Genomic DNA, 21,738 nt, shown 5'->3' with positions numbered 1-21,738 from the left:
CTTATAAAATAGAGCATAGAGAAAAATTCTTAAAAGAGTAGAAACACAGAAAAAGTATCCAAATGGTCACAGTGATCACCTCTAGGTGATGGAAATATAGGTTGTTTTATTTTTCTATCTTGAAAAAAAATTCTATAATTTCTCCCAATGAATATATAGTAGAAGCTCAGAACAAAAAATTATTTTTTAAGAGAAATAATTTTAACGTGTTTTCTATCTTTGCTAGTCTCTACATGAGGGATACTTATGATTTATATTTAACAAGCAGTCTAAAGTGTTGAGTCTCCATTAGAGTAGCCCACCTTGAGTGGCTATTCTTAAGAGCCTGCCATTGCTCTGGTGCTTGGTGACTTATCTTCATGGTCTGGGATCCATCCCTGTGGATGTCCTCAGAGTGGGTATGCCCTCATACTGGGAGGCATATTGAAAACTTGGAGATTGCCGCCAGGTGTCTAGAGGCACAACTTGTGAACAGGCTGACACTTTCATCAGTATGCTCCCTTCTTTTTGTGGGGATTTGCACCTGGGCTCTTTGAATGGCGTGTTGTAGGAAGCCCTCCATCATTATCTTCCATCATTAAGTGAAAGATTTCCATTTTGTGAGAGGAGGGATCTGCTGTCACCCATTCCAGTGGTTACTTATCAGTCAGGATCAATAGTGGTGAGCAACAGGAACTGACTCTGATGTAGGCTCTACGGAAGCTTAGTGGGGGGTCACAGAGTCTCCAGGGACACAGAAGAACAAGGGGCAGAAAACAGGCAAGGACAGAGGAGGCTGCTCAGTTTCAGCTGTGGGCACGCCCGGGCCACAGACCCAGTCCAGGGAGAACATGGCAGCCTCCCCTTGCGTGGTCAGATAGACCCAGACCCTGCTGTCAGCACACAAGTGCTGCTGCCTCCCCTGCCTTCTCAGAGAATTTTGTCCTCTACTTGTTTCTCTGCCTCTCAGATCACAGCTTCTAAATCCTGGGCAGGTGCAGCCCACTGCCACTGTCTGTGCTGCCAGGGAAGCTGTGGAAGGGAGTGTCTGGCCGTGGTTGGCGTTGTAAAGGCAGGCCAGCTCTGCCCCCGCTCGACTCTGCGGGGAGAAGGAAGTTCTGATGCCGGGCAGCCACACAGATGACAGGTAGCCACTATGATTCTTACGTGGCTGTCAGTCAGTCTTGTTAATCCCTGCCAGAGTCCAGTAATGAGCAGGTAATTATTTCTCAGTGCTAGCAGCTGCTGGCATCATTTCACTCCAGGTCACCTAACCATTTTCCCCAAGGGGAACTTCCAGAGGTGCCAAACTATATGCCGATTAACTACTGGGAAGGCATGTGCCATGTCTTCATCTGGTGCAGCTGCTCTGCTCTGTGGTTTATACTGTTAGGAGTGGCAGTGGGGATGGGGCTGAGGACAGAGCTAAGACAGGCCACATTCAAGGACAGCAGCTTCTAGGGGTCCCTTTCGAAGGGCTCAGTAAGAGTTCCAAGAACACAGTGACTTCAGAATTCAGATAATCAGACTGGCAAGTGGAACTTTGCTCTTTAGTTGGTAGAGCAAGTATAGGAGTTTGGCCCTGACTTTGGAAGGAATGTGATAGGACACTGTCCTCTTTGCCCTGGGTTGATGACCCAGTCCTTGAGTAACTAATCATAGCCAAAAGTCTACTCTTGACTGTGATTATGATTTCTGTCTTTAATTTTCACATCATCTGTTTAGTCCTTTAGCTACAGGCTTACTGGCAGCTCCAGGCACTAGTATACTTGTGAACAAGGCTTTGGTAGATTTTAGGTGAGTTTACACGTCCCTGAAGGCAGTAGGCAAACAGCTATTTATGTCAGGTGAAGGCAAACTGCTTCAAAGGGTCTAGACAGCGACTGAAAAAAATGCATTAGTTAAGGTTTTAATGCATATAATTTTCCAGTAAAAGTGTATATTTACTCCAATAATGCACTAAGAACTGCATTAGGAAAGATCTCCTTAGCATTTTACATCCTTTACTGTAATTGATCTTAAATTCTAGATTGCTTTAAAAAAATCACCTGCGTCACAGAGAGCATTGGAGGGCCCTGGAATCTTCATTTGTAACGTGTGCCCAGTGTCAGCACACTTTGAGAAGCTGTGCTCTAGTGCCTGGTTCCTCACGCACAACCCAGGGGTGTGTGAGCCAGCTGGAGGCCTTTAAGAGAGAGGGCAGACCACTCAAGCTATTTCCTTCCACAAACTAAATCTCTGCATTTTCAGACCTTTAATCTATTTAAGTTTTTTCAGACCTTTCATTTTTAAAAGAAACCTTTTTTCCCCCGCATGAATTCTTACTCAGAATTTATAAATCAGAGTTCTGCTCTGGTTGAAGTCCTCATAGATCTCCCCCTTTGCAAGGACCCTTGAGGCCCCCACCCTACAGAGCCCCGGGGCTCAGTGTGACAGGCCTCCAAGTGTGGCTGTGAGGCCATCTGCCTGTTCCTACGTTGGGTAGCTGGGCATTATCGTCTCCTAGGGGCTCACACACAGCAGGTGGTCAGTAAAGGGGTACTGAATTAGTGATGGCAACAATTTTGGGGGCACCCACCAGCTTCTGCTTTGGAGGGCTCAGGGAAGCCAAAATATTAAATCTTTCAACTTCTTTTCATCAGCCCACATGCTTCTAGTTTCATTCTTGTTTAAATTTATACCCCACGTAGTCACAGAAAGTTTCTGGCAAACTCAATGTGAGACAGCTGATAAATTGACGCCATTTCTTTATGGACGAAACTAGGTGTTACAGAAATAAGCCCTTTCGTGTTTTACGCTTTGAGCTACCTCAAATCCATTTGGAAAGTAGCTAGGGAGTAAATAATGAATTATACATACTAAATAAAGTTACATGCAAATCAAAATATATCCACTTACGGCTAAATGACCAGGCAAAGCGTGAGAAGGTAGCCGTCATGGCTAAGAATAATGCCTCCTGGCTGTGGAGGTGGGGGAGTCACAGGATAATTTATCTTGTTATAGATATAATTGGTTGGTTTTCTTCTGTGAATAAAGAAAAATAGTTCTGAAAGCAAGAAGACTGAGAAAGCAAACCGAAGTGTCTTCCATAGAGTTTGACTCGGAAGATTATGAAGTTGATCTTTGTGGCTGACACAGAGCAACGTCACGTGGGGCCTGAGTCGTAAGGAGTTATTTGAGGTCAGGCATTTTCAATGCCAAGGTAAGATTTGTTGTGAATAAAGGGTGAATTTACAATTAGTGAAAAAAGATATCAAACTGTACCTCAGATATTTTGTTTTCAAAAAACTTTTCTAAAAAGAATTGCTTGTTCACTTGCTAAAGTTGCATACATTCAGTTTATTAATAAAGCTGTTTTTATGATAAGTTGCTCAAGCATACTTTATACTTGTCTAGGCCACATTTCTGTAGCATTGCCTCACCCTGGTGATATGGTACCTAAAATTGCAGGTCATGATTTATTTGGGGGAGTTTGATTTTAAAGGTTAATATACTTCTGTTGAAGGTCAAATCTGTAAGATTAAGGACCTAAGTGATGAAGGAAAGAATGCTGTAACTCTCCTGCTTGGAGGTTGCTTGTGGTGGTAGGTAAGTGGGAGTACAGCCTTGCGTGCTTTCTGAGGCCCTGACTTGCCTCTGTTGGGATTCAGGAAGCACCCAGTGAATAGCAGGATGAACAGTCGCGTCCTGTCCAAGGAAAGGCAATGTAGACAGACTGAGGAGTCAGGATTTGGGGATTTAAAATATCACCTTTATTACTAATAAAGCAGATATTGGGGAGTGTGGCTTATATCTGTGGGCTAATAGGTTTCCTAGGACTGGTCCTTGGAATTAGGTTTCTTTAGTGATGGGCAGGGCAGGAACTACAGGCTGTGGAAGGAGCAGAACAGAGAGCATGTTCTCTGCTGTGGGCGGCTCCAAAGACAAAGGGAAGGTGAGGGCCAAGCCAGAGGTCACCAGACTTTCTTGACTCACAGTGCTCTTAATATCTCAGCACATTTTTTACATTGCCTTTAGGTCAAAGAAATACCTAACAGTTCTGTTAAGTCACTTAGGTCCAAACAACCTAACAGTGTTGGTAAGCTGGGTGTCTCACAAGCATCACTGTCTTTCCCCTGAAAAGTATCCATAGAGTCCCTGTGAGTTTGCTGCGGCACCCCAGGGTACCACAGCACATAGTTTGGGAAATAAGATCTCCTCAGAACTCAAAAATAAAGTTAAGTCATTCCTAATCCTCTTGAAGGAGGCTGTGAGAGAGTGAAGGAGAGCTGGAAGAATTACCTGGTGGAACTCCCTCCACGTGGAAGAAAGCATGAGCAGAGGGAAGAGCCATACTCCACCTCCCTACCCCCCACAACTACCCCAGCATCTGAGTTTCAGCTCAGAGTAATCCTAGAGCTGATGTGACTGCCTAACCCAGGAGACTGGACACATGTATTCAGTGTGTACTTAGAAGCTATGCCTTTCAGTGTTCTTAGTTCCACATTAATCTTTGGAAGGGAAATGGAAAGAGAGGTGATAACCCCAAGGGCATATATAGAGTGCATTTCTATAGCCTACTCTTTCAATTCTGCGTGCCCTGCGGTCAAATGTTATGATGGCCAAAAATAAACTTACTTTCATTTGACTAAGTTAAACGCAGACTGTCAGTTCAATAGAGCTTCTGAGCACACTTATTTTCTTCTTTGCCTGTAGCTCTAAAGGGAAGCATGGTCTGCAGTTAGAAAAATGAACAGCTGGGCCTTTCGTGTATACTCCTAACCCAACAGTAAAGTGGCCACTCCTTTGTAAGGCAGAATTTCTATTAATAATAAGAAGTAATACATGCTGGATTTCTAGCCATAAACAACTAAATATTTCCAGTGTGTGTGCCTCTCATTTAGACCATAGAATGTGTCCAGGCTGCATTAATAGCTTGAGTGGTCAAGTGTGCATTTCAGTCCTTCGGATTGGCCTCATCAGTAAAATACCAGTATTAGCAAATCATGAATTGCTAAATGTGCAAAAAGAAATTACCAAAGTCGTCAAGTATTTAATTCCTTTGTATTAAAATTGTATTGTGTCATACTCAATACATACAAAGTTAAAAGTTTGCAAACTATGTCTGTGAAAATGTTTTACTATTTTACCTACACCCCTCTCCCCACTCTCTTAAAAAAAAAAAAAGCAGCTCCTTCCAGTAGGAGCCACCTGGAGAGTTTGCTCTGAATTACTATCTTAGGAGGTGGCAACGTGGAACAGAAGACCTGAAGTGAGAAGGCTCTGGTTATGGGTGCCACCGCCCGTGGAAGGAAATGGGCTAGTCACTTAACAGGAGATGCTGGCAGCAACCTGCCTGTGTAGGGAGGTCCAGGGGTCTTGAGAAGGGGCGTGCTAAGCAGGACAAACGTACTGAGCTTCACCTGCCCTGCTGCACTGGCAAGTCCCACCAGCTCTGATCTCACTCTGCTTCTCCCCACCCCACTTCCACCTGGGTGTCCTCACCTCTTACTCTCCCATTCAGCTTCCTTCTTCCAGAGATCCTGACAATTTAAAGGAGCCTCCTAGGAGGCTCAGTTTCCTTGTCAGTAAAATGGGGATAATTAATAACCCCTGCCTACTTCATGGAGTGATTATAAGGATCAAATGAGATGTGTGCTAAAGCATTTTGTTAACTGCAAAATGCTATATAAATGTCAGGTGTTATAAATCATTAGCTGGTCTACTCTCTGCTAAAGCAGTTTCTGCAAATTTTAGTTACCCCCTGAACAATTCTTTGACAAATAGCAAATGTAAATGCTGCTGTTTTTTCCTGCTTGGATTATGGTGGTTCCTTTGCAACTTTATGATGTAGGCTGAATCTTTAAGTACTCCTTTGGCTCATATCTCTTCCCCTGAACACCCATGCGAGATCATAAGCCATAAAACACAGAGGCAATAACTCCTCTTAATTGTCAGGAGTTCATCATTTGCTAAGTTCTAAATGCAGTCACTTAGGCACTCGCCTTGAAAAGCCTGTCTCTGTTTATTCCGTAGAGCCGAGACTGTGTGAAGCTGGGCCCTCCTGCCGAGGGAGAAGTCGTCCAAGTCAAGTGGCCCGATGGCAAACTCTACGGGGCAAAATATTTTGGATCAAATGTTGCACACATGTACCAGGTAGGTGCTGCCCTTTCTGTGAGGCTTGCTGGGATGGACATGAGAAGCCAGAGGGAGATCGTATGTCAAGTGTGGCGCAGATCAGAAAGCCCCATGAATTGTATGAAGGAGGCAAAGATTCATTGTCTGATGAACCAGGTTGAAGCTCTGGAGCTTTGTTACCAAATTGGACACTGCGAAACCCTAACAACAGCTGATGAATGGTTTAATTGTAAGGAATATGGTAACAGCCAAAAAGATAAATGACTAGAAGACAGGCTGCTTCACTGCCCTGTGTTTCCATCATATGGGGAGAGACTAATTGGCTGGTTCACCTTACCTTCAGCCAAGATAGCAATGGCCATTCTTCATCCAGCAGCCCCCGAATTGGGGCTTTTGACTGCGAGAGATATACCCCCAAGCCCCCGGGCGTCTCCGCAAACCTAGACCATGGTGCGTGGGCACAGATGTGGCTAATTAATGTCACAAAGAACTGGTGGTTATCATCTACCCTAGCTTAAGGAAGTGCTTGTTTAATGAAAAGTACAGCTATCAGTTTGACATTCTGTTTACTAGGGGACTCTACAATGTATTAAAGAATATGTATACAATTGAAAAATGAAATTGTTTTATTCCTACCAGAAATGAGAAGGAGTTAAGTTCTAATATGGGAAACAACATGGATAGCACATGTGTATTTATATTCCTTCAGAAAGGCTTTAAAAAGGGACAAATCTGTTAGAACCCCAATACATTGTAGTATTTTCAGTAGCACTGTGGAAGAAATCAACATTCTTAAGCTAAACGGTAGAGCGCAAACAGGAAGATTGAAGTAAATGGAGAAAAAGCAAGAAGGTTCAGGCCTGTTAAGTTGAAAAACAGCTTGAGAATGATAAGACTGCCAGTTTCAACAAAGAAATTGTTCCAAGACTGATAAGGAGCAAGGGCTTAAATGGAAGAGTACATTATAAGACACTGCATCCAGAACTGGAGCACAGTGTAATTAAAGGTGTCCAAAGAAGTTTGAAGAACTTAAGAGAGAACATTTTTCATGGTCTAGAAAAAGGAGAGTGGGCAGGGGAGGATGTGTACATATACATTGTGTGTATGTGTAAAGGTTATTTTCCCCTTTAGATACGGTATTGGTGATAGCGTTAAGTTGTGGATTCAGGTTGTTTATCATAAGGGTAGGTGCTGCAGCTTCTTTGTATCAGAATGTCCAGAATTAGGCAAAGTCACAAGACAGGCTGATACTACTGGAGACTCCTGGAAAAGAAGCTTTATTACATCATTCAAAAGAAAATAAATATATTTAATTAAACAGTAAGTGCAAAAGTGAGGCTTTTTATACATAGCAAAACTATTTGCTATATGAAAAGTATCATATAATGAGGACATGTTAAAATTCATGCTAATTAGTAATCACTGTGTTCACTTCAGTTGAATTTATGATGTTCTCTCAACATAAAACTATAGGCATATTTATAGACTCAATGAAAAAGTTAAGACTAATATTAAAATTGTCTCTCAAGCACAAGTAGTTTAAAATTCCTCATTAAAACAAGTGGCCTTTTGAGATCATTTTATGTTTTATGTCTAATTATTCAACTTCACCATTGAATAAGCAAAGACATTTATAAAAATAGACACAACTTCATTACCTACTGCACAGTGCTAAATATCCTAAGTATATGCATTTTTTGCCCTCACAGTAGTCCTGCAAAATAAGTGTTATTGATTCCTATTTTACAAATGAGGAGGAAAAGGCTCAGTGAACAAATTTTTTATAATTTTTAATAAAAACAAATTTTTCATAATTTGTTCAAGAGCACACAGCTGGTAAAGAGCAGGGTCAGAATTTACTCTCAGCTCTGTTCCAACTAGGGTAAACAACTATCCCTGCTTGCCTGGAACCATCTCTGATTTTAGTACTGAGAGTCCTGTATCCTGAGAGACCCCTGAGTCCCAGGACAGTTGGTCACCCTTAGTCCTAGTGTAGCATACTCCCTTTTAGTTTTGTAATTGCCGTTTTCTCTTCCAGAAGAAAGTTGGCACAGGTGGTTCTAGCTATGCTCTCAAATTGCATAAATAAGATGACACTTTGGCCTAATTAAATATTAAAGAAACCATTGTGCTCAAACAAGGCCAGGAAGGAAACCCTTCCCATCTTCAGCCTTCTGGGAAGTGACAGCAGGAGTTCTCCTTTGACAGAGACCTAATTCCACCATATTGTTTAGCGTAGTCAAATGTTAGTAGTATGTGGATTGTAAGAAGATTAATTATATATTTTATCTTGATTAAGACAGTGATGGCTGTTCTCAACCAGCAGCCCCTGAATTGGTGGCTTTTGCATGAGAGACATATACTCCCTACCCCCGGGTGTCTCATCTAGATCAGCGGTGCACTGGCACAGATGTGGCCGGTTAATGTCACAAGGAGCTGGTGGTTATCATCCACCCAAGCTGTAGTGAGTACTTGTTTAATAAAAAGTACAGCCATCAGTTGGACATTGTGTTAATTAATACATGCAATATTTCAAACTTCAACAGATTTTTTTCAATTAATATAGCACAGCTGCATGGTTTACCTTACCTTTTAACTAGAAGTACAGCATATTTTTGTATCTTAAAATTAAAGAATTTAGACAAACAGAAAATTTAGAGACTTCAAAAATATTGTGTGCTTCTGCATTAGAACACATTAGATATTCCACTGATTACAGCACTTTTGTATTCTCCGAGAAGAGTTCATGTTGGATTAACATGAACCTAACCCAGATGCTCTAGTTTTCTGTTAGCGAATGTCATTTACCTTTTCTCTGATAAAATCTCCTAAAATGTTGAAAAACTGGTTATGAAATTTTTTGCTGCCGTTTGGTTAGCATGAAAAAAGTTTTAAACATTTTTGTTTTAGATGAGAATGTATTTTTACACATTGATGAGGTTTATGTTATGAAGTGGAGAAACTGGGATGTTTTCCTGGCCCGTTTGATTGAATTTGACAAAAGTGAGTTTTGAAAGTTAAAGCTCTGTAAGAGCTTGAGAAATTATTTTATCTGAGAGGATTTATCTGAGGGTAAATATATCATCTTTTCTTTCACAAATAGGAGCAGTTTTCCCTGTTATGTTGTCAGGGCCTCTTAAAGAAACAAATAATGCTGACAGACCTAGCCCATCTTAATGCTAAATTTGCTACAGTCTCATGTTCTGTGAAATCATTTGATCAATGGCTACTTCTCTTTGTTTTTGCTTTGTTGGATGAAGTTTTCATGTCCCATATTCTAAGATACCCATTTTCAAGAATTGTGGCCTATTTTAAAATATATTTGGTTCTTAGTTGAATAAGGAAAAGACCTCTTCCTACTTGGTTGTTGGCTGGTTCCCTTGTTTGTTCTGCTCAAGTCTTTTTTTATCTTTTTTTGTGTCGTTAATTGAAATGCTTAAGAAATGGTCAGTGCTTGTTTTTTAATGTATATCATGATGTCTTATTTTTCATTAGGTTGAATTTGAAGATGGATCCCAGATAGCAATGAAGAGAGAAGACATCTACACCTTAGATGAAGAGTTACCCAAGAGAGTGAAAGCTCGTTTTGTAAGTGCTGGCAAATGCCACTCGGTACCTGCCAAGTGAATTCCTCATCCTCTCCTGATGTTTCCCAAGCCTGGCAGTGAATATACTTAAGCCGTTGGATTAATTTGGAAGAAAGCCAATGTAACTTTTTCCTAATTGAAACCTATTGAATGCAAACTTCAAATTTGGCCCAAAATAGGGAAACTAGTGCATGTCCCTTACTTTTCTTCTAATGAAGTCAAATGACGATTGTTTTGTGTTAATATTTACTGATGCTAGTTATTAAAAACATACATGCTCCTGACAAAGCACCAGGAGCATGCAAAGATAGCACCAAGGCATTTGCAATCTTGTTAGTATAAGCAACATTAAAAGAAAGTATCCAATAGTAGATCAGAGGGGACTAGGTGTAACTGTCTAGTCTCCTGTAGTCTTACCATACATTGACTAACTTCTGTCTCAGAAGACCACTAATGTTTGTTATTAGTTCATAATTAAATTAAGCTCTCACTTTCATAATAAAAAAGATAAAGCTTAACTACTAGATGTGGAAATACTAAAGCAGTTTTTTGGGGGGGAGTTGTTTGTTTTTTGGGACAGGGTCTCCCTCTGTCACCCACGCTACTGTGCAGTGGTATCATCATAGCTCACAGCAACCTCAAAGCTCCTGGGCTCCAGCAATCCTCCTACCTCAGCCTCACAAGTAGCTGGGACTACATGTGTGTGCTGCCACGCCTGGCTGATTTTTCTATTTTTCATAGCGATGGGGTCTCGCTCTTGCTCAGGCTGATCTCGATCTCCTGGCCTCAAGCAATCCTCCCTCCTCGGTCTCCCAAAGTGCTAGGTTTACAGGAATGAGCCACCGTGCTCGGCCTAAAGCAGTTTTGGAAAAAAGAAAATATTAGTTTCAAGCCCTTATCTACCATTAACAGATAAACAAACATGGACAAGTAATCAAAGCTGAAGTTGTTAAAAAATATAATTCACAATAATTTAGGTTTCATATTATTGTATCATAAAATATTTAGTGGACCCTGAAATGAAGTTAGTTTTACTTATTTAGAATTACATCTGCCACATCTGTGAAATGATAAATCTGACCAGGGAAATTTGAATGGGTGAGATTTTCTCACTAAAATGAAATTTTTTTCCTGAATAAATGACACTCTTTGTTTTCAGTGCATACTTACGATATACCTATCTGCAGTGATAGAGTTACTGTGGATTATTTGGTTATTTAGGGAAAATCAAGGGTTTCCTTAATGTTCAGTTGTAAATTCAGCTCCTTTCACGTCAGGTGGGATCCTGACGGCTGAGTGACTGCATCAGGTGGATACTGTCCTTCCTCTCAGCTGCATCCTGAGGAAGGTCCTTCAGAGGAAAATGGTCAAGAGAAGAGTGACAGTAACAGTACTGCTACCCACTCCATGAGAAATGGGCTCGGAGGAGACCCACACACCTCTAAATAGATTAACCACCAGATAATAACTGCAAGGAAAGAGAAAATTAAATATTCCTATTGTAAAGACATCAGCTACATCTTAACAAAAGACCAAAAAAACGTAGATAACTTGTCAGCGTCCTGAGACCTTGAATCTCTTGGGAAAAACTTTCCTTTTCAAGATGTTAGAGACGGCTGCCTCTCCTTCTACCTTCCTGTCTTCCAGGGACTCTGCTCTTCCTTCTCCCTTCCCTTTTTTTCCCTTTCTGTAGCACCTAGAGATTTAGGGGATGGGAGTGGAGTAGGTAGGTAGCCCGCTGGAAGTCTCTAATCCACCTATAGCTAAGCATCCTATCAGCTGAGTCTTGTAGATGAAATACTATTTCCTAATTGCCTTAGGAGAAAGCGCTTTGCTTCCCACTCTGATCACAATCTCTTTGTTCCACAATAGATTTGGCTCAGATACCAGGATGCCTTCCCCTGTGGCTTTATCCGAACACAGCTCCTGAGTTTTCTAAGGTTCATTTCTCTGAACAAGCACACCAGCATTTACCTTTTGTTAAATTTAATTCTTGGAGAAAATTTTTTAATTTAAAGAAAAATGAAAATATATAAGTCACATACATACTAAATGCAGCCTGTTGTGTCAGCGGCTGGGTCTAGCAGAAAACATCTTCGGGAACAGAGGCTCATAGTCACTAAATCCAGCTTGCCACCTCTGTCGTTACTGAATCAAAGATGTATGCACTGCTGTCGTAGCTGGCCGGCTGTCCCTTCAGGTTGAAGGTATCCCCTCTGGCCCTCAGTTAGTCTGTCCCTGATTGCTGTTTTTTTCCAGTTGGTGAAACAAATCTAATTGGAAAACTCATTGATGGAAGGTATTTTATGGTTAGAGAAATCTTTTTTGTTTTTTAAGGAGGTAGGTTAGCAGCCCTCATCAGGAGCCCCGTGTTTTAATGACTTTGGCTCACCCAGACACACGCTGACAAGGGGAGAAATTTTTCAAGAGAGTCAGCAGTCCACCTCAGCGATTGTGCTGGGTTCTTTCCATTCACTTCAAAAACGGCCCCATTACCTTTTATTGTCTTACGGAACAACCATAGCAACAGTGCATAATTAGCTAGCGCTCCTGGTAAATCGGTTTTATTATTGTATTTGAGAGGCTGACTTTTGCTATTTCCGCACAGTGGTAACACTTTCATTGATGTTTTATTTTCTCCTTTGATAACTTTAGCACTTATAAAACTGAAAGATTACTCAGAGGAAGTATTTTGCCAAGAATGAATGAAACCAAAGTGTTTTCCCCTAATGGCAGAGGGTACCCAACTAACCCACAATCTCTTGGTTTTCTTCCCTAGTGAAAGCAGGTAGTGTCTGGGGGGGCCCGTGGAGGTAGTCTGTTACCCTGGACAGCTGTCTCATGGGCTGGCGGGGAACATGGACAGCTTTACAGTGGGGTCCGTGTTTAGTTTCCAGGCTTCCCGGTGCTTCCCTTGTTTTTCTCTTCACGATGGAACATGTGTTTTCAAGTCCTAAGAGCAGGACTCTGCCCCTGTCACCAACCAGGGGAGGTAGTCTTGGTGACACAGATGCACTGTGTGTTAGTGTCATCAGAAGTCATCCACCTCAGTGAAAGCCAATTGGGATGCATTTTAGGAGGCAAAATAGTAGGGAAGTAGGAAGCAGAAATAATGCTTTGCTGTAGTCTATAGGCTTTACCTATCACAGAAAAGCCCACGTGCCTTCACTCAGCAAACACTGAACAGTGACTGAGTGCTGGGCATGTTGTTTGTGCTGGCAACACATACAAAGTTGGGTACTTAGTCCCTAAAGTCCTCCCACTTACAGGGTTCCCCTGAGGGGGAGAAACTTCCCTGCTCCTTACCTCTGAGCTGCCCTCCTTCCACTGTGCTGATATGTAGAGGGTTATGGGAGCCCCAAAGAAGGGCCCTCTAGTTTGCCTGTGCAGAAGATGGAATATCTTCCATGGAAAGGAAACAGTGTGTCCAAAGGCAGAGAAGTGTGAGGCCCTGAGCCAGAAAGTGTGGCGAGGACCTGCAAATAATTCAGTCCGACCAGAGCATGGGGTAGGATCGTGCCAGGTTATGAAGGTCCAGCCTAGGGAGTGTGGGTGTCATCTTGAAGACTGTAGAGCTGTTGAAAAATTATGAGCAAGAGCATATAATCACATCGAGCCATCTAATAAAAGAGCTTTTAGAGAGTTTGCTTCTAGTGGTTCTGTGGGAAGTAGGTTGGGGGTGCAGTATTTATTGCAGTGGTTTAGAGAAGAGGTGTGGGGGCTGCTCCATGGGGTCAGTGTAGGGATAAAGGAGAAAGGATGGAGGGCTTTGGGGTACCTATAGGAGGGACCTTGGACAGTGTGAAGACAAAGGGAAATCTGTAATGACTTTTAGATTGCTAACCAGTGCAACTGGATGGATGGGGATGATGGTGCCATTTATGGACTATGGGAAGGACAGAGAAGGACAAGGAATACTTTGAGTTCAGTTTAGGACAGGTTGATTTGAAGTGCCTCGGAGATGCCAGCTGGGCAGGTGGGCGTGCCGGCCTGAGCACAGGAGAGCTGAGCTGGAGCGAGAGAAGTGAGCATCCTCGGAGTCCACGCAGACACGGAAGCCACGAGTGTGGGCACAAAGGCCTGGGAGCACACGTGGAGAGGAGAAGGCCAAACACGAAAGCCAGGGGCATCAGAAAGTTAAGAAAGGGAACCCCTGAGACATCAAAATTGAGCAGCCAGAGGAGGAGGAAAAGCAGGAGGAAGGGTTTACAAAATGACAGAGAAGAGAGCTTTAAGTAGTAGTTAGGTGGCGGAGCAATCAAGTCAGTTTAGGACTGACTTAAAACACTTCAGGATACTTAAAAAAAAGTCACAGGAATTAGCAACTAGGACTTTAGCAAGAACAGTTTGACAGAAGGGGCAGGGGCCGAGGTGCAAAGGTAGATAGGAATAGAGGTGAATTAGAGATGACCGTGGCCAGATTGTCCAAAACTGAGTTGGGCAGGAGCCAGAGGGGAGATGGAGAGTGAGGGAGATTTGAAATGAGAAGGCTTTAATCCTGCTTCTGTTTGGGGAAGGCCCCTGGGGGTGGGGGTTGGAGGGTGGGGGGGTAGGTTGGGGATCGTGGAGAATGTGGGGCTAAATAGAGCCGCCTCTCCTCACTAGACTGAGTCAGGGTGGGGGAGGTGAGGGAGAGTCCAGAGCCTTCACTGGGCCATGTTCCCCTGAGCTGGCAGTCCCAGCCTCTGCACCCCAACCCCCGCTGAGCGAGTCAGACCTTAGTCCAGTCTTGTGAAGGTCAGGTGCCATGCCCTTCTCAGTGTAACACTGGCTGCTTTTAGTCCACAGCCTCTGATATGCGATTTGAAGACACTTTTTATGGAGCAGACATAATCCAAGGAGAAAGAAAGAGACAAAGAGTCCTGAGCTCCAGGTTTAAGAATGAATATGTGGATGACCCTGTGTACCGCACTTTTTTGAAGAGTTCCTTCCAGAAGAAGTGTCAGAAGAGACAATAGTTTGTATACGCTGCCGCAGGCAACAGATCAGCTTGGGTCAGAAGAGGGAAGATGAAGCGACAGCCTTGGTGCTGCGCCATGGGTGTCACTGGGGTAGGTGACGGGGTGCGTCTCTGACAGTGGTGAATCAAGCTTCCAGAGTTTGGTCACCAAAAATACAAAATATACATATTATTAATTGGATGCAACAATCTGAAGTCATCCCCTAGTCTTGCTTTTTACGTATAAGCAATTTTCTTCTACAATGATCCCAAAGAATTTTTCTAAGTGAAAGGAAATACTAGTGGGTCGTCCACTAGAAAAAGCCACTGCCAGGAAGGAGGAGGGTCCCCGTGTGTGGCTCATGCCCCTGGTCAGGAAACACATGGAGACATCCCTCCCCCAGCTCCAGCAGGGAGGAGCCTCGTTACCCAGGTGGGAGGTGATAATTTATATATTTTCCACGGTCAGGGAAGTACTCTCACTTACTTGTTTTAAATGGCAGTTTTTATAAAACATTTTTAAAACACAAATGGCATGTATGGTAATGAGATTTACCCGTGTGCTATCTGTATTTCCCTTGTACAGAACTTTTACATTTTTTTATATTCCTATTACTTTTGATTGTGTCTGACAAGAACTGAGTTGTTGGCCTTTCTGAAATGAAATTTTCGGCTCTTGAGGAAGAATTCTTATGAATTGTATGGAATTTTATATATTTAAAGAGGGAGATCTGGGGCTGTTATTTTTAAACACTTTTTTTCATAATACATATTCTGAGTAGATATTTATAAAATACGTTTCTTTCATTATGTGTTTGTAAAATTAGAGTTTAAATAAATATGCTTTGATGCATAGTTTTGAACTAATGTAATATGATTTTTTCTTTTTAAAACAGCCTGAAAATGTACTAGTGTTTAAAAATAAAGATTTCCATTTTCTCCAGTCCTGTCTCTGACTTGCTTATTTGTTTGGGTTTAAACCAGTAGAAAAACAAGTTTTGTTAGCGAGTTGGCTATCAAGACATACAGTAGCCCAGGTTCCATAGCTGTGGGCACATTTGTGGCAATACCATTGGGGATAAAGGCTCACCTGCCTGTCTGCCCAATGCCAGCTCACGTGTATCCCTCAGCTCCTTCTTCTAGGCCCTGAATAAATCTCAGACCCTTGAGTCTGGATCCCTCTTCATCCCAGGTCTCCTGGTCCCCAGTTGTCATTAGAAGACATCTAGAGGTCCTCCAGTCCCTTCCTCATTGTATAAATGAGGAGGGGAGGACAGGCAGGGAAAGGGATGGCCCAAGGGCACACAGTTTTTAGCGACTGCTTCCGTTAACCAGGGCCACAATTTTGCTGCATAACAAACAACTGCAAAATCTCAGTGGCCTGTAGCAAGCAGCATTTGTTTTGCTCAGGAGTCTGCAAGTTGGCTGGTCTAGGCAGGCCTTGGCTGGGCAGCTGTGCTGACCTTGGCTTGGGCTAGCTCCCACATCTGCTCCACGTGTCTCCCATCATCCCCGTGGACTCTGTGGGCCAGCCCCAGGTATGTTCTTCTCATGTCAATGGCAGAGAGCAGGTGAGCCTAGCCAGGCAAGCACATTTCAGTCCTCTGTGGGGTGTTGGTTAATATCACATGGATGAAACCCTAGGGACAGGGACTGGAGGGCAGTGAAGGGGGGTTGGGGACTTCAAAGTTTGATGGCAAAAGGTATAGATGTATCTTGTTACTGAGTGGAGAGTGAAGAACTGAAACAGTAATGACAGAGCCACAGCTAAAACTCAGTTCTCTAGTCCTCCCTGGCTGGGTGCTCATTTTCCAGAGTGCCTCATGGCTGAACTCTGGGCTGGGGTAGAGCCCACCAGCCGTATTTTTACAGAGGCTGAGCACTCCACATTCTCTACCAGTGTAGTCATATATCTGATCAAGTAATCAAGCTTGAATTTTCTATCTGTGGATTTTGAATAGAACTGACCTGCTCTCTCCCTGACATGCCAGGAAAGTAGGCCTGTGTAAGGCATTAAGAAGAATTAATCTAAATAGGATCATTCGTTCTGTACAAGTTTGCCTGTCAGCAAGATTTCTGATTGGCTGCCACAGGGAGAAAATGTGCAGAGTCCTGTGTGATCTCAAATACAGCTGTTTTTTATGGTCTTACTTAACTAATGTTCCTGTAACCAAGTACAGCTGTATATGGCCTTTAGCAAAACAGTGCTGGCCATGGATACATTCTGGCTAATGAGAAAGACACCTTTGTTTCACTGCATTCTGCGTGAAGTGGTTACTAGCTCTATGACCAGACAGACTGTTAAACCTTTTTCACTTACTATATGACACCTCAATTGTAATTCTAATTTCTTTGTGTTACACGAACTGTATTTTTAGCCTATATGTATAGCATAAAATCAGTCCATTAGTATTTTTTTAAAAAAATGTTTAGCTGTGACAATTCCAATACAATACTAATTGCAAGCCCTTTCTCTGGAGGTTAAGGGATTAGTAAAAACTGCGTGGCATATTTCATAACATTTTTATTCCTTTATGTGTGTGTGAAATGAGAACAACGTGATCCTTGTCAGTTTACTTTTATTAAGGGACTTTTTTTCTTTTAGTTCAACTAGAGAGACATTGAGAGGAAGCATCCGCTGAAGTATCGTATGGCTTCTCAAAATCTATTATAAATTGCCACTGGGCCATACTATGCGAAAACATGGAGCCTCAGAATGCAAAACTACGTAGAAATGAAAGGGTCTGCCACTTCTCTCTGTCCCCATCCCACGTGAAACAAGGCTGTTCGTGCACGTGTTACTGTAAATGCCCCGGAGGCCTCATGAATAATTATGAGAGTAGTATCTGCTGCAAGATAACATTGTGCTTTATTTGTGCCTTTAAGTAAAAGGGATCTGAAATGAAACAATCTTCATTTCAGATATAAATCAGCCCCATAAACTTGAAGCTAACCAGAGATCCTGAGGCATTCTCATTATATGAAGTAATTGGTTGGTTGCAAGACTCAACTGCACTACAAAGTCTTTTCTGAGAATTCAGATGTGCAGTCATCCGAAGTGTTACACATCCCCTCGCCCAGCATGTTGTAGCGTTGTCCAGTGGGGAGAATGATTTCTGGCCTGTGAGGAGGCCTGAACTCCCCAGGAAGTGGGCTGATGACTCAGAAACCCCATGCTCCATCCTCTATAGGTACAGGTCCCTTGAGGAAATGAAACTTCATCAAGAGCAGCTGATATTATTGACGTATTGGGCATCTGTTGTGTACATCCAGCCTGGTAGGCTCCTTATTGGCATTTATCTTATTTAATTTCCCCAATAAATCAGCAAATTACCGTTACCCTTTTTTATGGACTAAAACTGAGGCTCAGAGAGGTTAGGTAACTTTTTTGTCACTCATCCTTCTCTGTGCATGAACAGAAAAGGGATCCTAAATCTGACCCAAACAAAAGATACTGGAGAGATTAGTCTGAAGTTCAGAAGAAAGGTTAACACTAGATATATACATGTGGAAGGCATTATCTTTATGGGTAGACATTAAAAGGTACATTAAAATTATTAGCAAAGGCAAAACTATAGGGACAGAAAACAGATCCAGCGGTTGGCAAGGACTGGAGGTGGGGAGAGGACTGACAACAAGCGGGGTATCAAGGAACTTCTTCAGGGTGATGGGAATTATCTTGATTGTGAGAGTGGGACCAGGACTGTATATGTTTGTCAAAATTTATAGAACTGAACACTAAAATGGGTGAATGTTACGTAAATTTTACTTCAACAAACATGACTTTAAAAGAAATAAGTAGAAATGTAGGGGAATGGAGGACAGGGAGATGTTGGGAGAGAACATGTTGTGTGAGCAGAGCAGTGAGCAGAGACCAGAACCTAGGGAATGGCTGCCCGTAGCTGGGTGGGAACAGAGGAGCCTGTGGGTGGTTCTGGAAAAGGTGACGAGATGGGAAACCCAGGAAACTGTGGAAGAGAGTGTTTCGAAAAGGAGACGTGGTCAACAGAGAATGCTATAGAGTCCAAGTAAGATCACATTATTGTCAATTAGGAGGCCAATAGTGACCTTGGTGAGAGCATTTCAAGTGGTTTTAGATGAGAAATCTGTCCTGCAAATTGGTGTTCCCCTGTTAGTAATGCATTGTTTCTCTCTCTAGCTGCTTTTAAGATTTTCTACTTTGTGTTTAGTTTTCAGCAGTTTGATAATGATGTATCTTGGCTTTGATTTCTTAGGGTTTACCGTGCTTGGGATTTGTTCAATTTCTTGGTCTTTCACCAAATTTGGAGAATTTTCAGCCACTATTTTTTGGCATACACACACACACACTATGTGAATACACACACACACACACACACACACACACACACTGCGGTACTCAATCCATAGGCCACAGACCAGGACCAGGCCACAGCCTGTTAGGGACTGGGCCACAGAGCTCCACATCCCCATCCCTACCCCCAATCCATGGAAAAATTGCCTTCCATGAAACTTAGGAACTTGGAGGCTGTGTAGCAGGCAGTGAGCGAGCAAAGCTTCATCTATATTTACAGCCACTCCCAGTTGCTCACATCACCCCCTAAGCTCTGCCTCCCCCAGCCACCCCCCTCTCCGTGGAAAAATTGTCTTCCATGAAACCGGTCCATGGTACCAAAAAGGTTAGGGACGACTTTATATATACACACATTCGCTCCTTCTGGGACTTCAATGATACAAATGTTTGGACTTTTGTTGTTATTCCACAAATCCCTGAGGATCTTTTAAGTCTATTTTCTCTCTGTTCAGATTGCATAAATGTTATTGATTCATACTCAAGTTTCTCCTCCTCTCCAAGACCCTCCTTCCATTCCTCTGTCCTCTCCAAACTATTACTGAGCCCATTCAGTGAGTTTTTTTATTTTGATTATCGCATTTTTCAGTTTTATAATTTCCACTGGTTTATCTTTTATGGCTTGTATTCCTTTGCTGAGATTTTCATTTGTTTTGAGAGTGTTCCTAATTGTTTGCTGAAGCATTTTTAAGATGTCTACTTTAAACTCTTTGTCGGACAATTCTAACATCTGGTTTATCTTGGTATTAATGTCTGATGACTGTCTTGATTGTCTTTTCTTATTTAGGTTGTGATTCTCCTGCTTCTTGATATGACAGGTGATTCAATTGTAACCTGGACATTTTGGATATTATGTTAGAAGACTAGATCCTATTTAACTCTTTTCTTTTAGCAGGCAGCCACCCTGTTTAGGTTTGGTGCTCCGGTCCTGGCCTATTTTTGTGGGCTGTGGTTCCAATGACAATTTACTTTTCAAACCCTTATAGTACTCTTCTGATCTGCTTTTTTTGTGTGCTACCTGGGGACCACTCTGAAAACCTGGGTGCTATTCCACACTTTAGTTCAGTCCCCCAATCTTTGATGAGTTAACGTAGGTCAGTTTCATGACTGGGGTGGTCAGCAAGTTCCTGTGCACGTCTAAAGAATCCCTTTCTCTAGCTCCCTCCTCTCCAAGATCCTCCTTCCATTCTCTAGTTGGGTGGGTGAGGGGTCCTGCCTGTGCCTGCTGGGAATCCCACTCAGTCTCCACTGACGTTATTCTGGCAGTGAGGGAAATGCTGCTAAGTCGGGGACTGGGGATCTAGATGCCCCGGCAGTCTCCACCCAAATGCCAGGAGGTGCGGGGGAAGCATCTTCCTGGTTCACTTCCTGCCACTAAGTGGGGGGCAGAAATGCAGACTCCTCACTTGGTCTTCACTAACGCTGTAGAGGTGGGGGCCATCCTTTGTGTTTGAGTGTGGTACGAGGAGTATGGTCCAAAAGGGTTTTGTCCTGCGGTGCTGCCCCTTTCTCCGTTCTTTGACGAGACAGAGCAGGCTTTTCATGGGTTTTTTTTCTCTTTCTATATTTTCTTTGCCTGTTGGTGGTTCTGGTTCATAGTATTCTTCAGGTCAAGCCCAGGATATATGAGAAACGAGAAAAAAACCTGGAGAACTGACCCTGTGTAGGTCCTTAAATCCTGAAGTCTCTAGTTAGTCTGCTTTGCTTTTTCAACATTTCCTCGTCCTCGTATGATTATTTGTTGTATTATGTCTAGGGTTTTTAATTCTGTTTAGCCAGGGAGAAATAAGTCCAGAACAAGAAATCCTCACTTTTTTTTTTTTGAGACAGAGTCTCACTCTGTTGCCCTGGCTAGGGTGCCGTGGCGTCAGCCTAGCTCACAGCAACCTCAAACTCCTGGTCTCAAGCGATCCTCCTGCCTCAGCCTCTCGAGTAGCTGGGACTACAGGCGTGCGCCACCATGCCCAGCTAATTTTTTCTATATATTTTTAGTTGTCCAGCTAATTTCTTTCTATCTTTTAGTAGAGATGGGGTCTCACTCTTGCTCAGGCTGGTCTCAAACTCCTGAGCTTGAGCGATCCTCCCGCCTCGGCCTCCCAGAGTGCTAGGATTACAGGCGTGAGCCCACTTTTTCTTTTTGGTGGTTGAAAATAACATTTCTAAGGACAAGGGCTGAATTGAAAGTCAGAAGATATAAAGAGAATGATTGGAGGAAAAATCCTGAAGGGGGACAGGGGATTAAGAGCAGAGGTGGAGGGCTGGGCGCGGTGGCTCATGCCTGTAATCCTAGCACTCTGGGAGGCTGAGGTGGGATGATCACATGAGGTCAGGAGTTCAAGACCAGTTCGAGCAAGAGTGAGACCCTGTCTCTACTAAAAATAGAAAAATTAGCCAGGCATGGTGCTGCACACCTGTAATCCCAGCCACTCAGGAGGCTGAGGCAGGAGAGTAGCTTGAGCCCAGGAGTTTGAGGTTGCTGTGAGCTAAGCTGATGCCAAAGCACTCTAGCCCGGGCAACAAAGTGAGACTCTGTCTCAAAAAAACAACAACAAAAAAAGCAGAGGTGGAGTGGTTGGTCTTACACAGGAAAAGGGAGATTTTATCCAGAAAGACCAAATTCCTGGTTGTAAGATCAGTGAAGGTGATTATATTAATATAATCGTTCCAGGAGGAGGGTTTCCAGGTAGGTTTGGTGAAAGGAAGAGAGTGTAAGAGAATTGAAGATGCTGGAAAGAGAATAGTTTCTTTCAACCCATTTTGTGGGTTGAATAAGGAAGGCAGCTGAT

General features: G+C 42.9%; 1 protein-coding gene across 1 annotated transcript in view; it reads left to right on the top strand.

Moving 5' to 3' along the window:
• Nucleotides 1-15,317, top strand: part of KDM4C (lysine (K)-specific demethylase 4C) — a 379,345-nt gene extending 364,028 nt beyond the window's left edge. The window contains exons 20-22 of the mRNA XM_012647402.1: nucleotides 5,995-6,114; nucleotides 9,592-9,684; nucleotides 14,465-15,317. Coding sequence (XP_012502856.1) covers nucleotides 5,995-6,114; nucleotides 9,592-9,684; nucleotides 14,465-14,641 — 390 coding nt within the window. The 3' untranslated portion in view covers nucleotides 14,642-15,317. The remainder of the gene's footprint in view (nucleotides 1-5,994; nucleotides 6,115-9,591; nucleotides 9,685-14,464) is intronic.
• The last annotated feature ends 6,421 nt before the right edge of the window (nucleotides 15,318-21,738 follow it).

This window comes from Propithecus coquereli, unplaced genomic scaffold (genome assembly GCF_000956105.1).
Source record: "Propithecus coquereli isolate 6110/MARCELLA unplaced genomic scaffold, Pcoq_1.0 Scaffold267, whole genome shotgun sequence".
NCBI lineage: Eukaryota > Metazoa > Chordata > Mammalia > Primates > Indriidae > Propithecus > Propithecus coquereli.
Note: the sequence above shows the minus strand (reverse complement) of the source record. Positions and strands in the feature narration are given on the sequence as shown.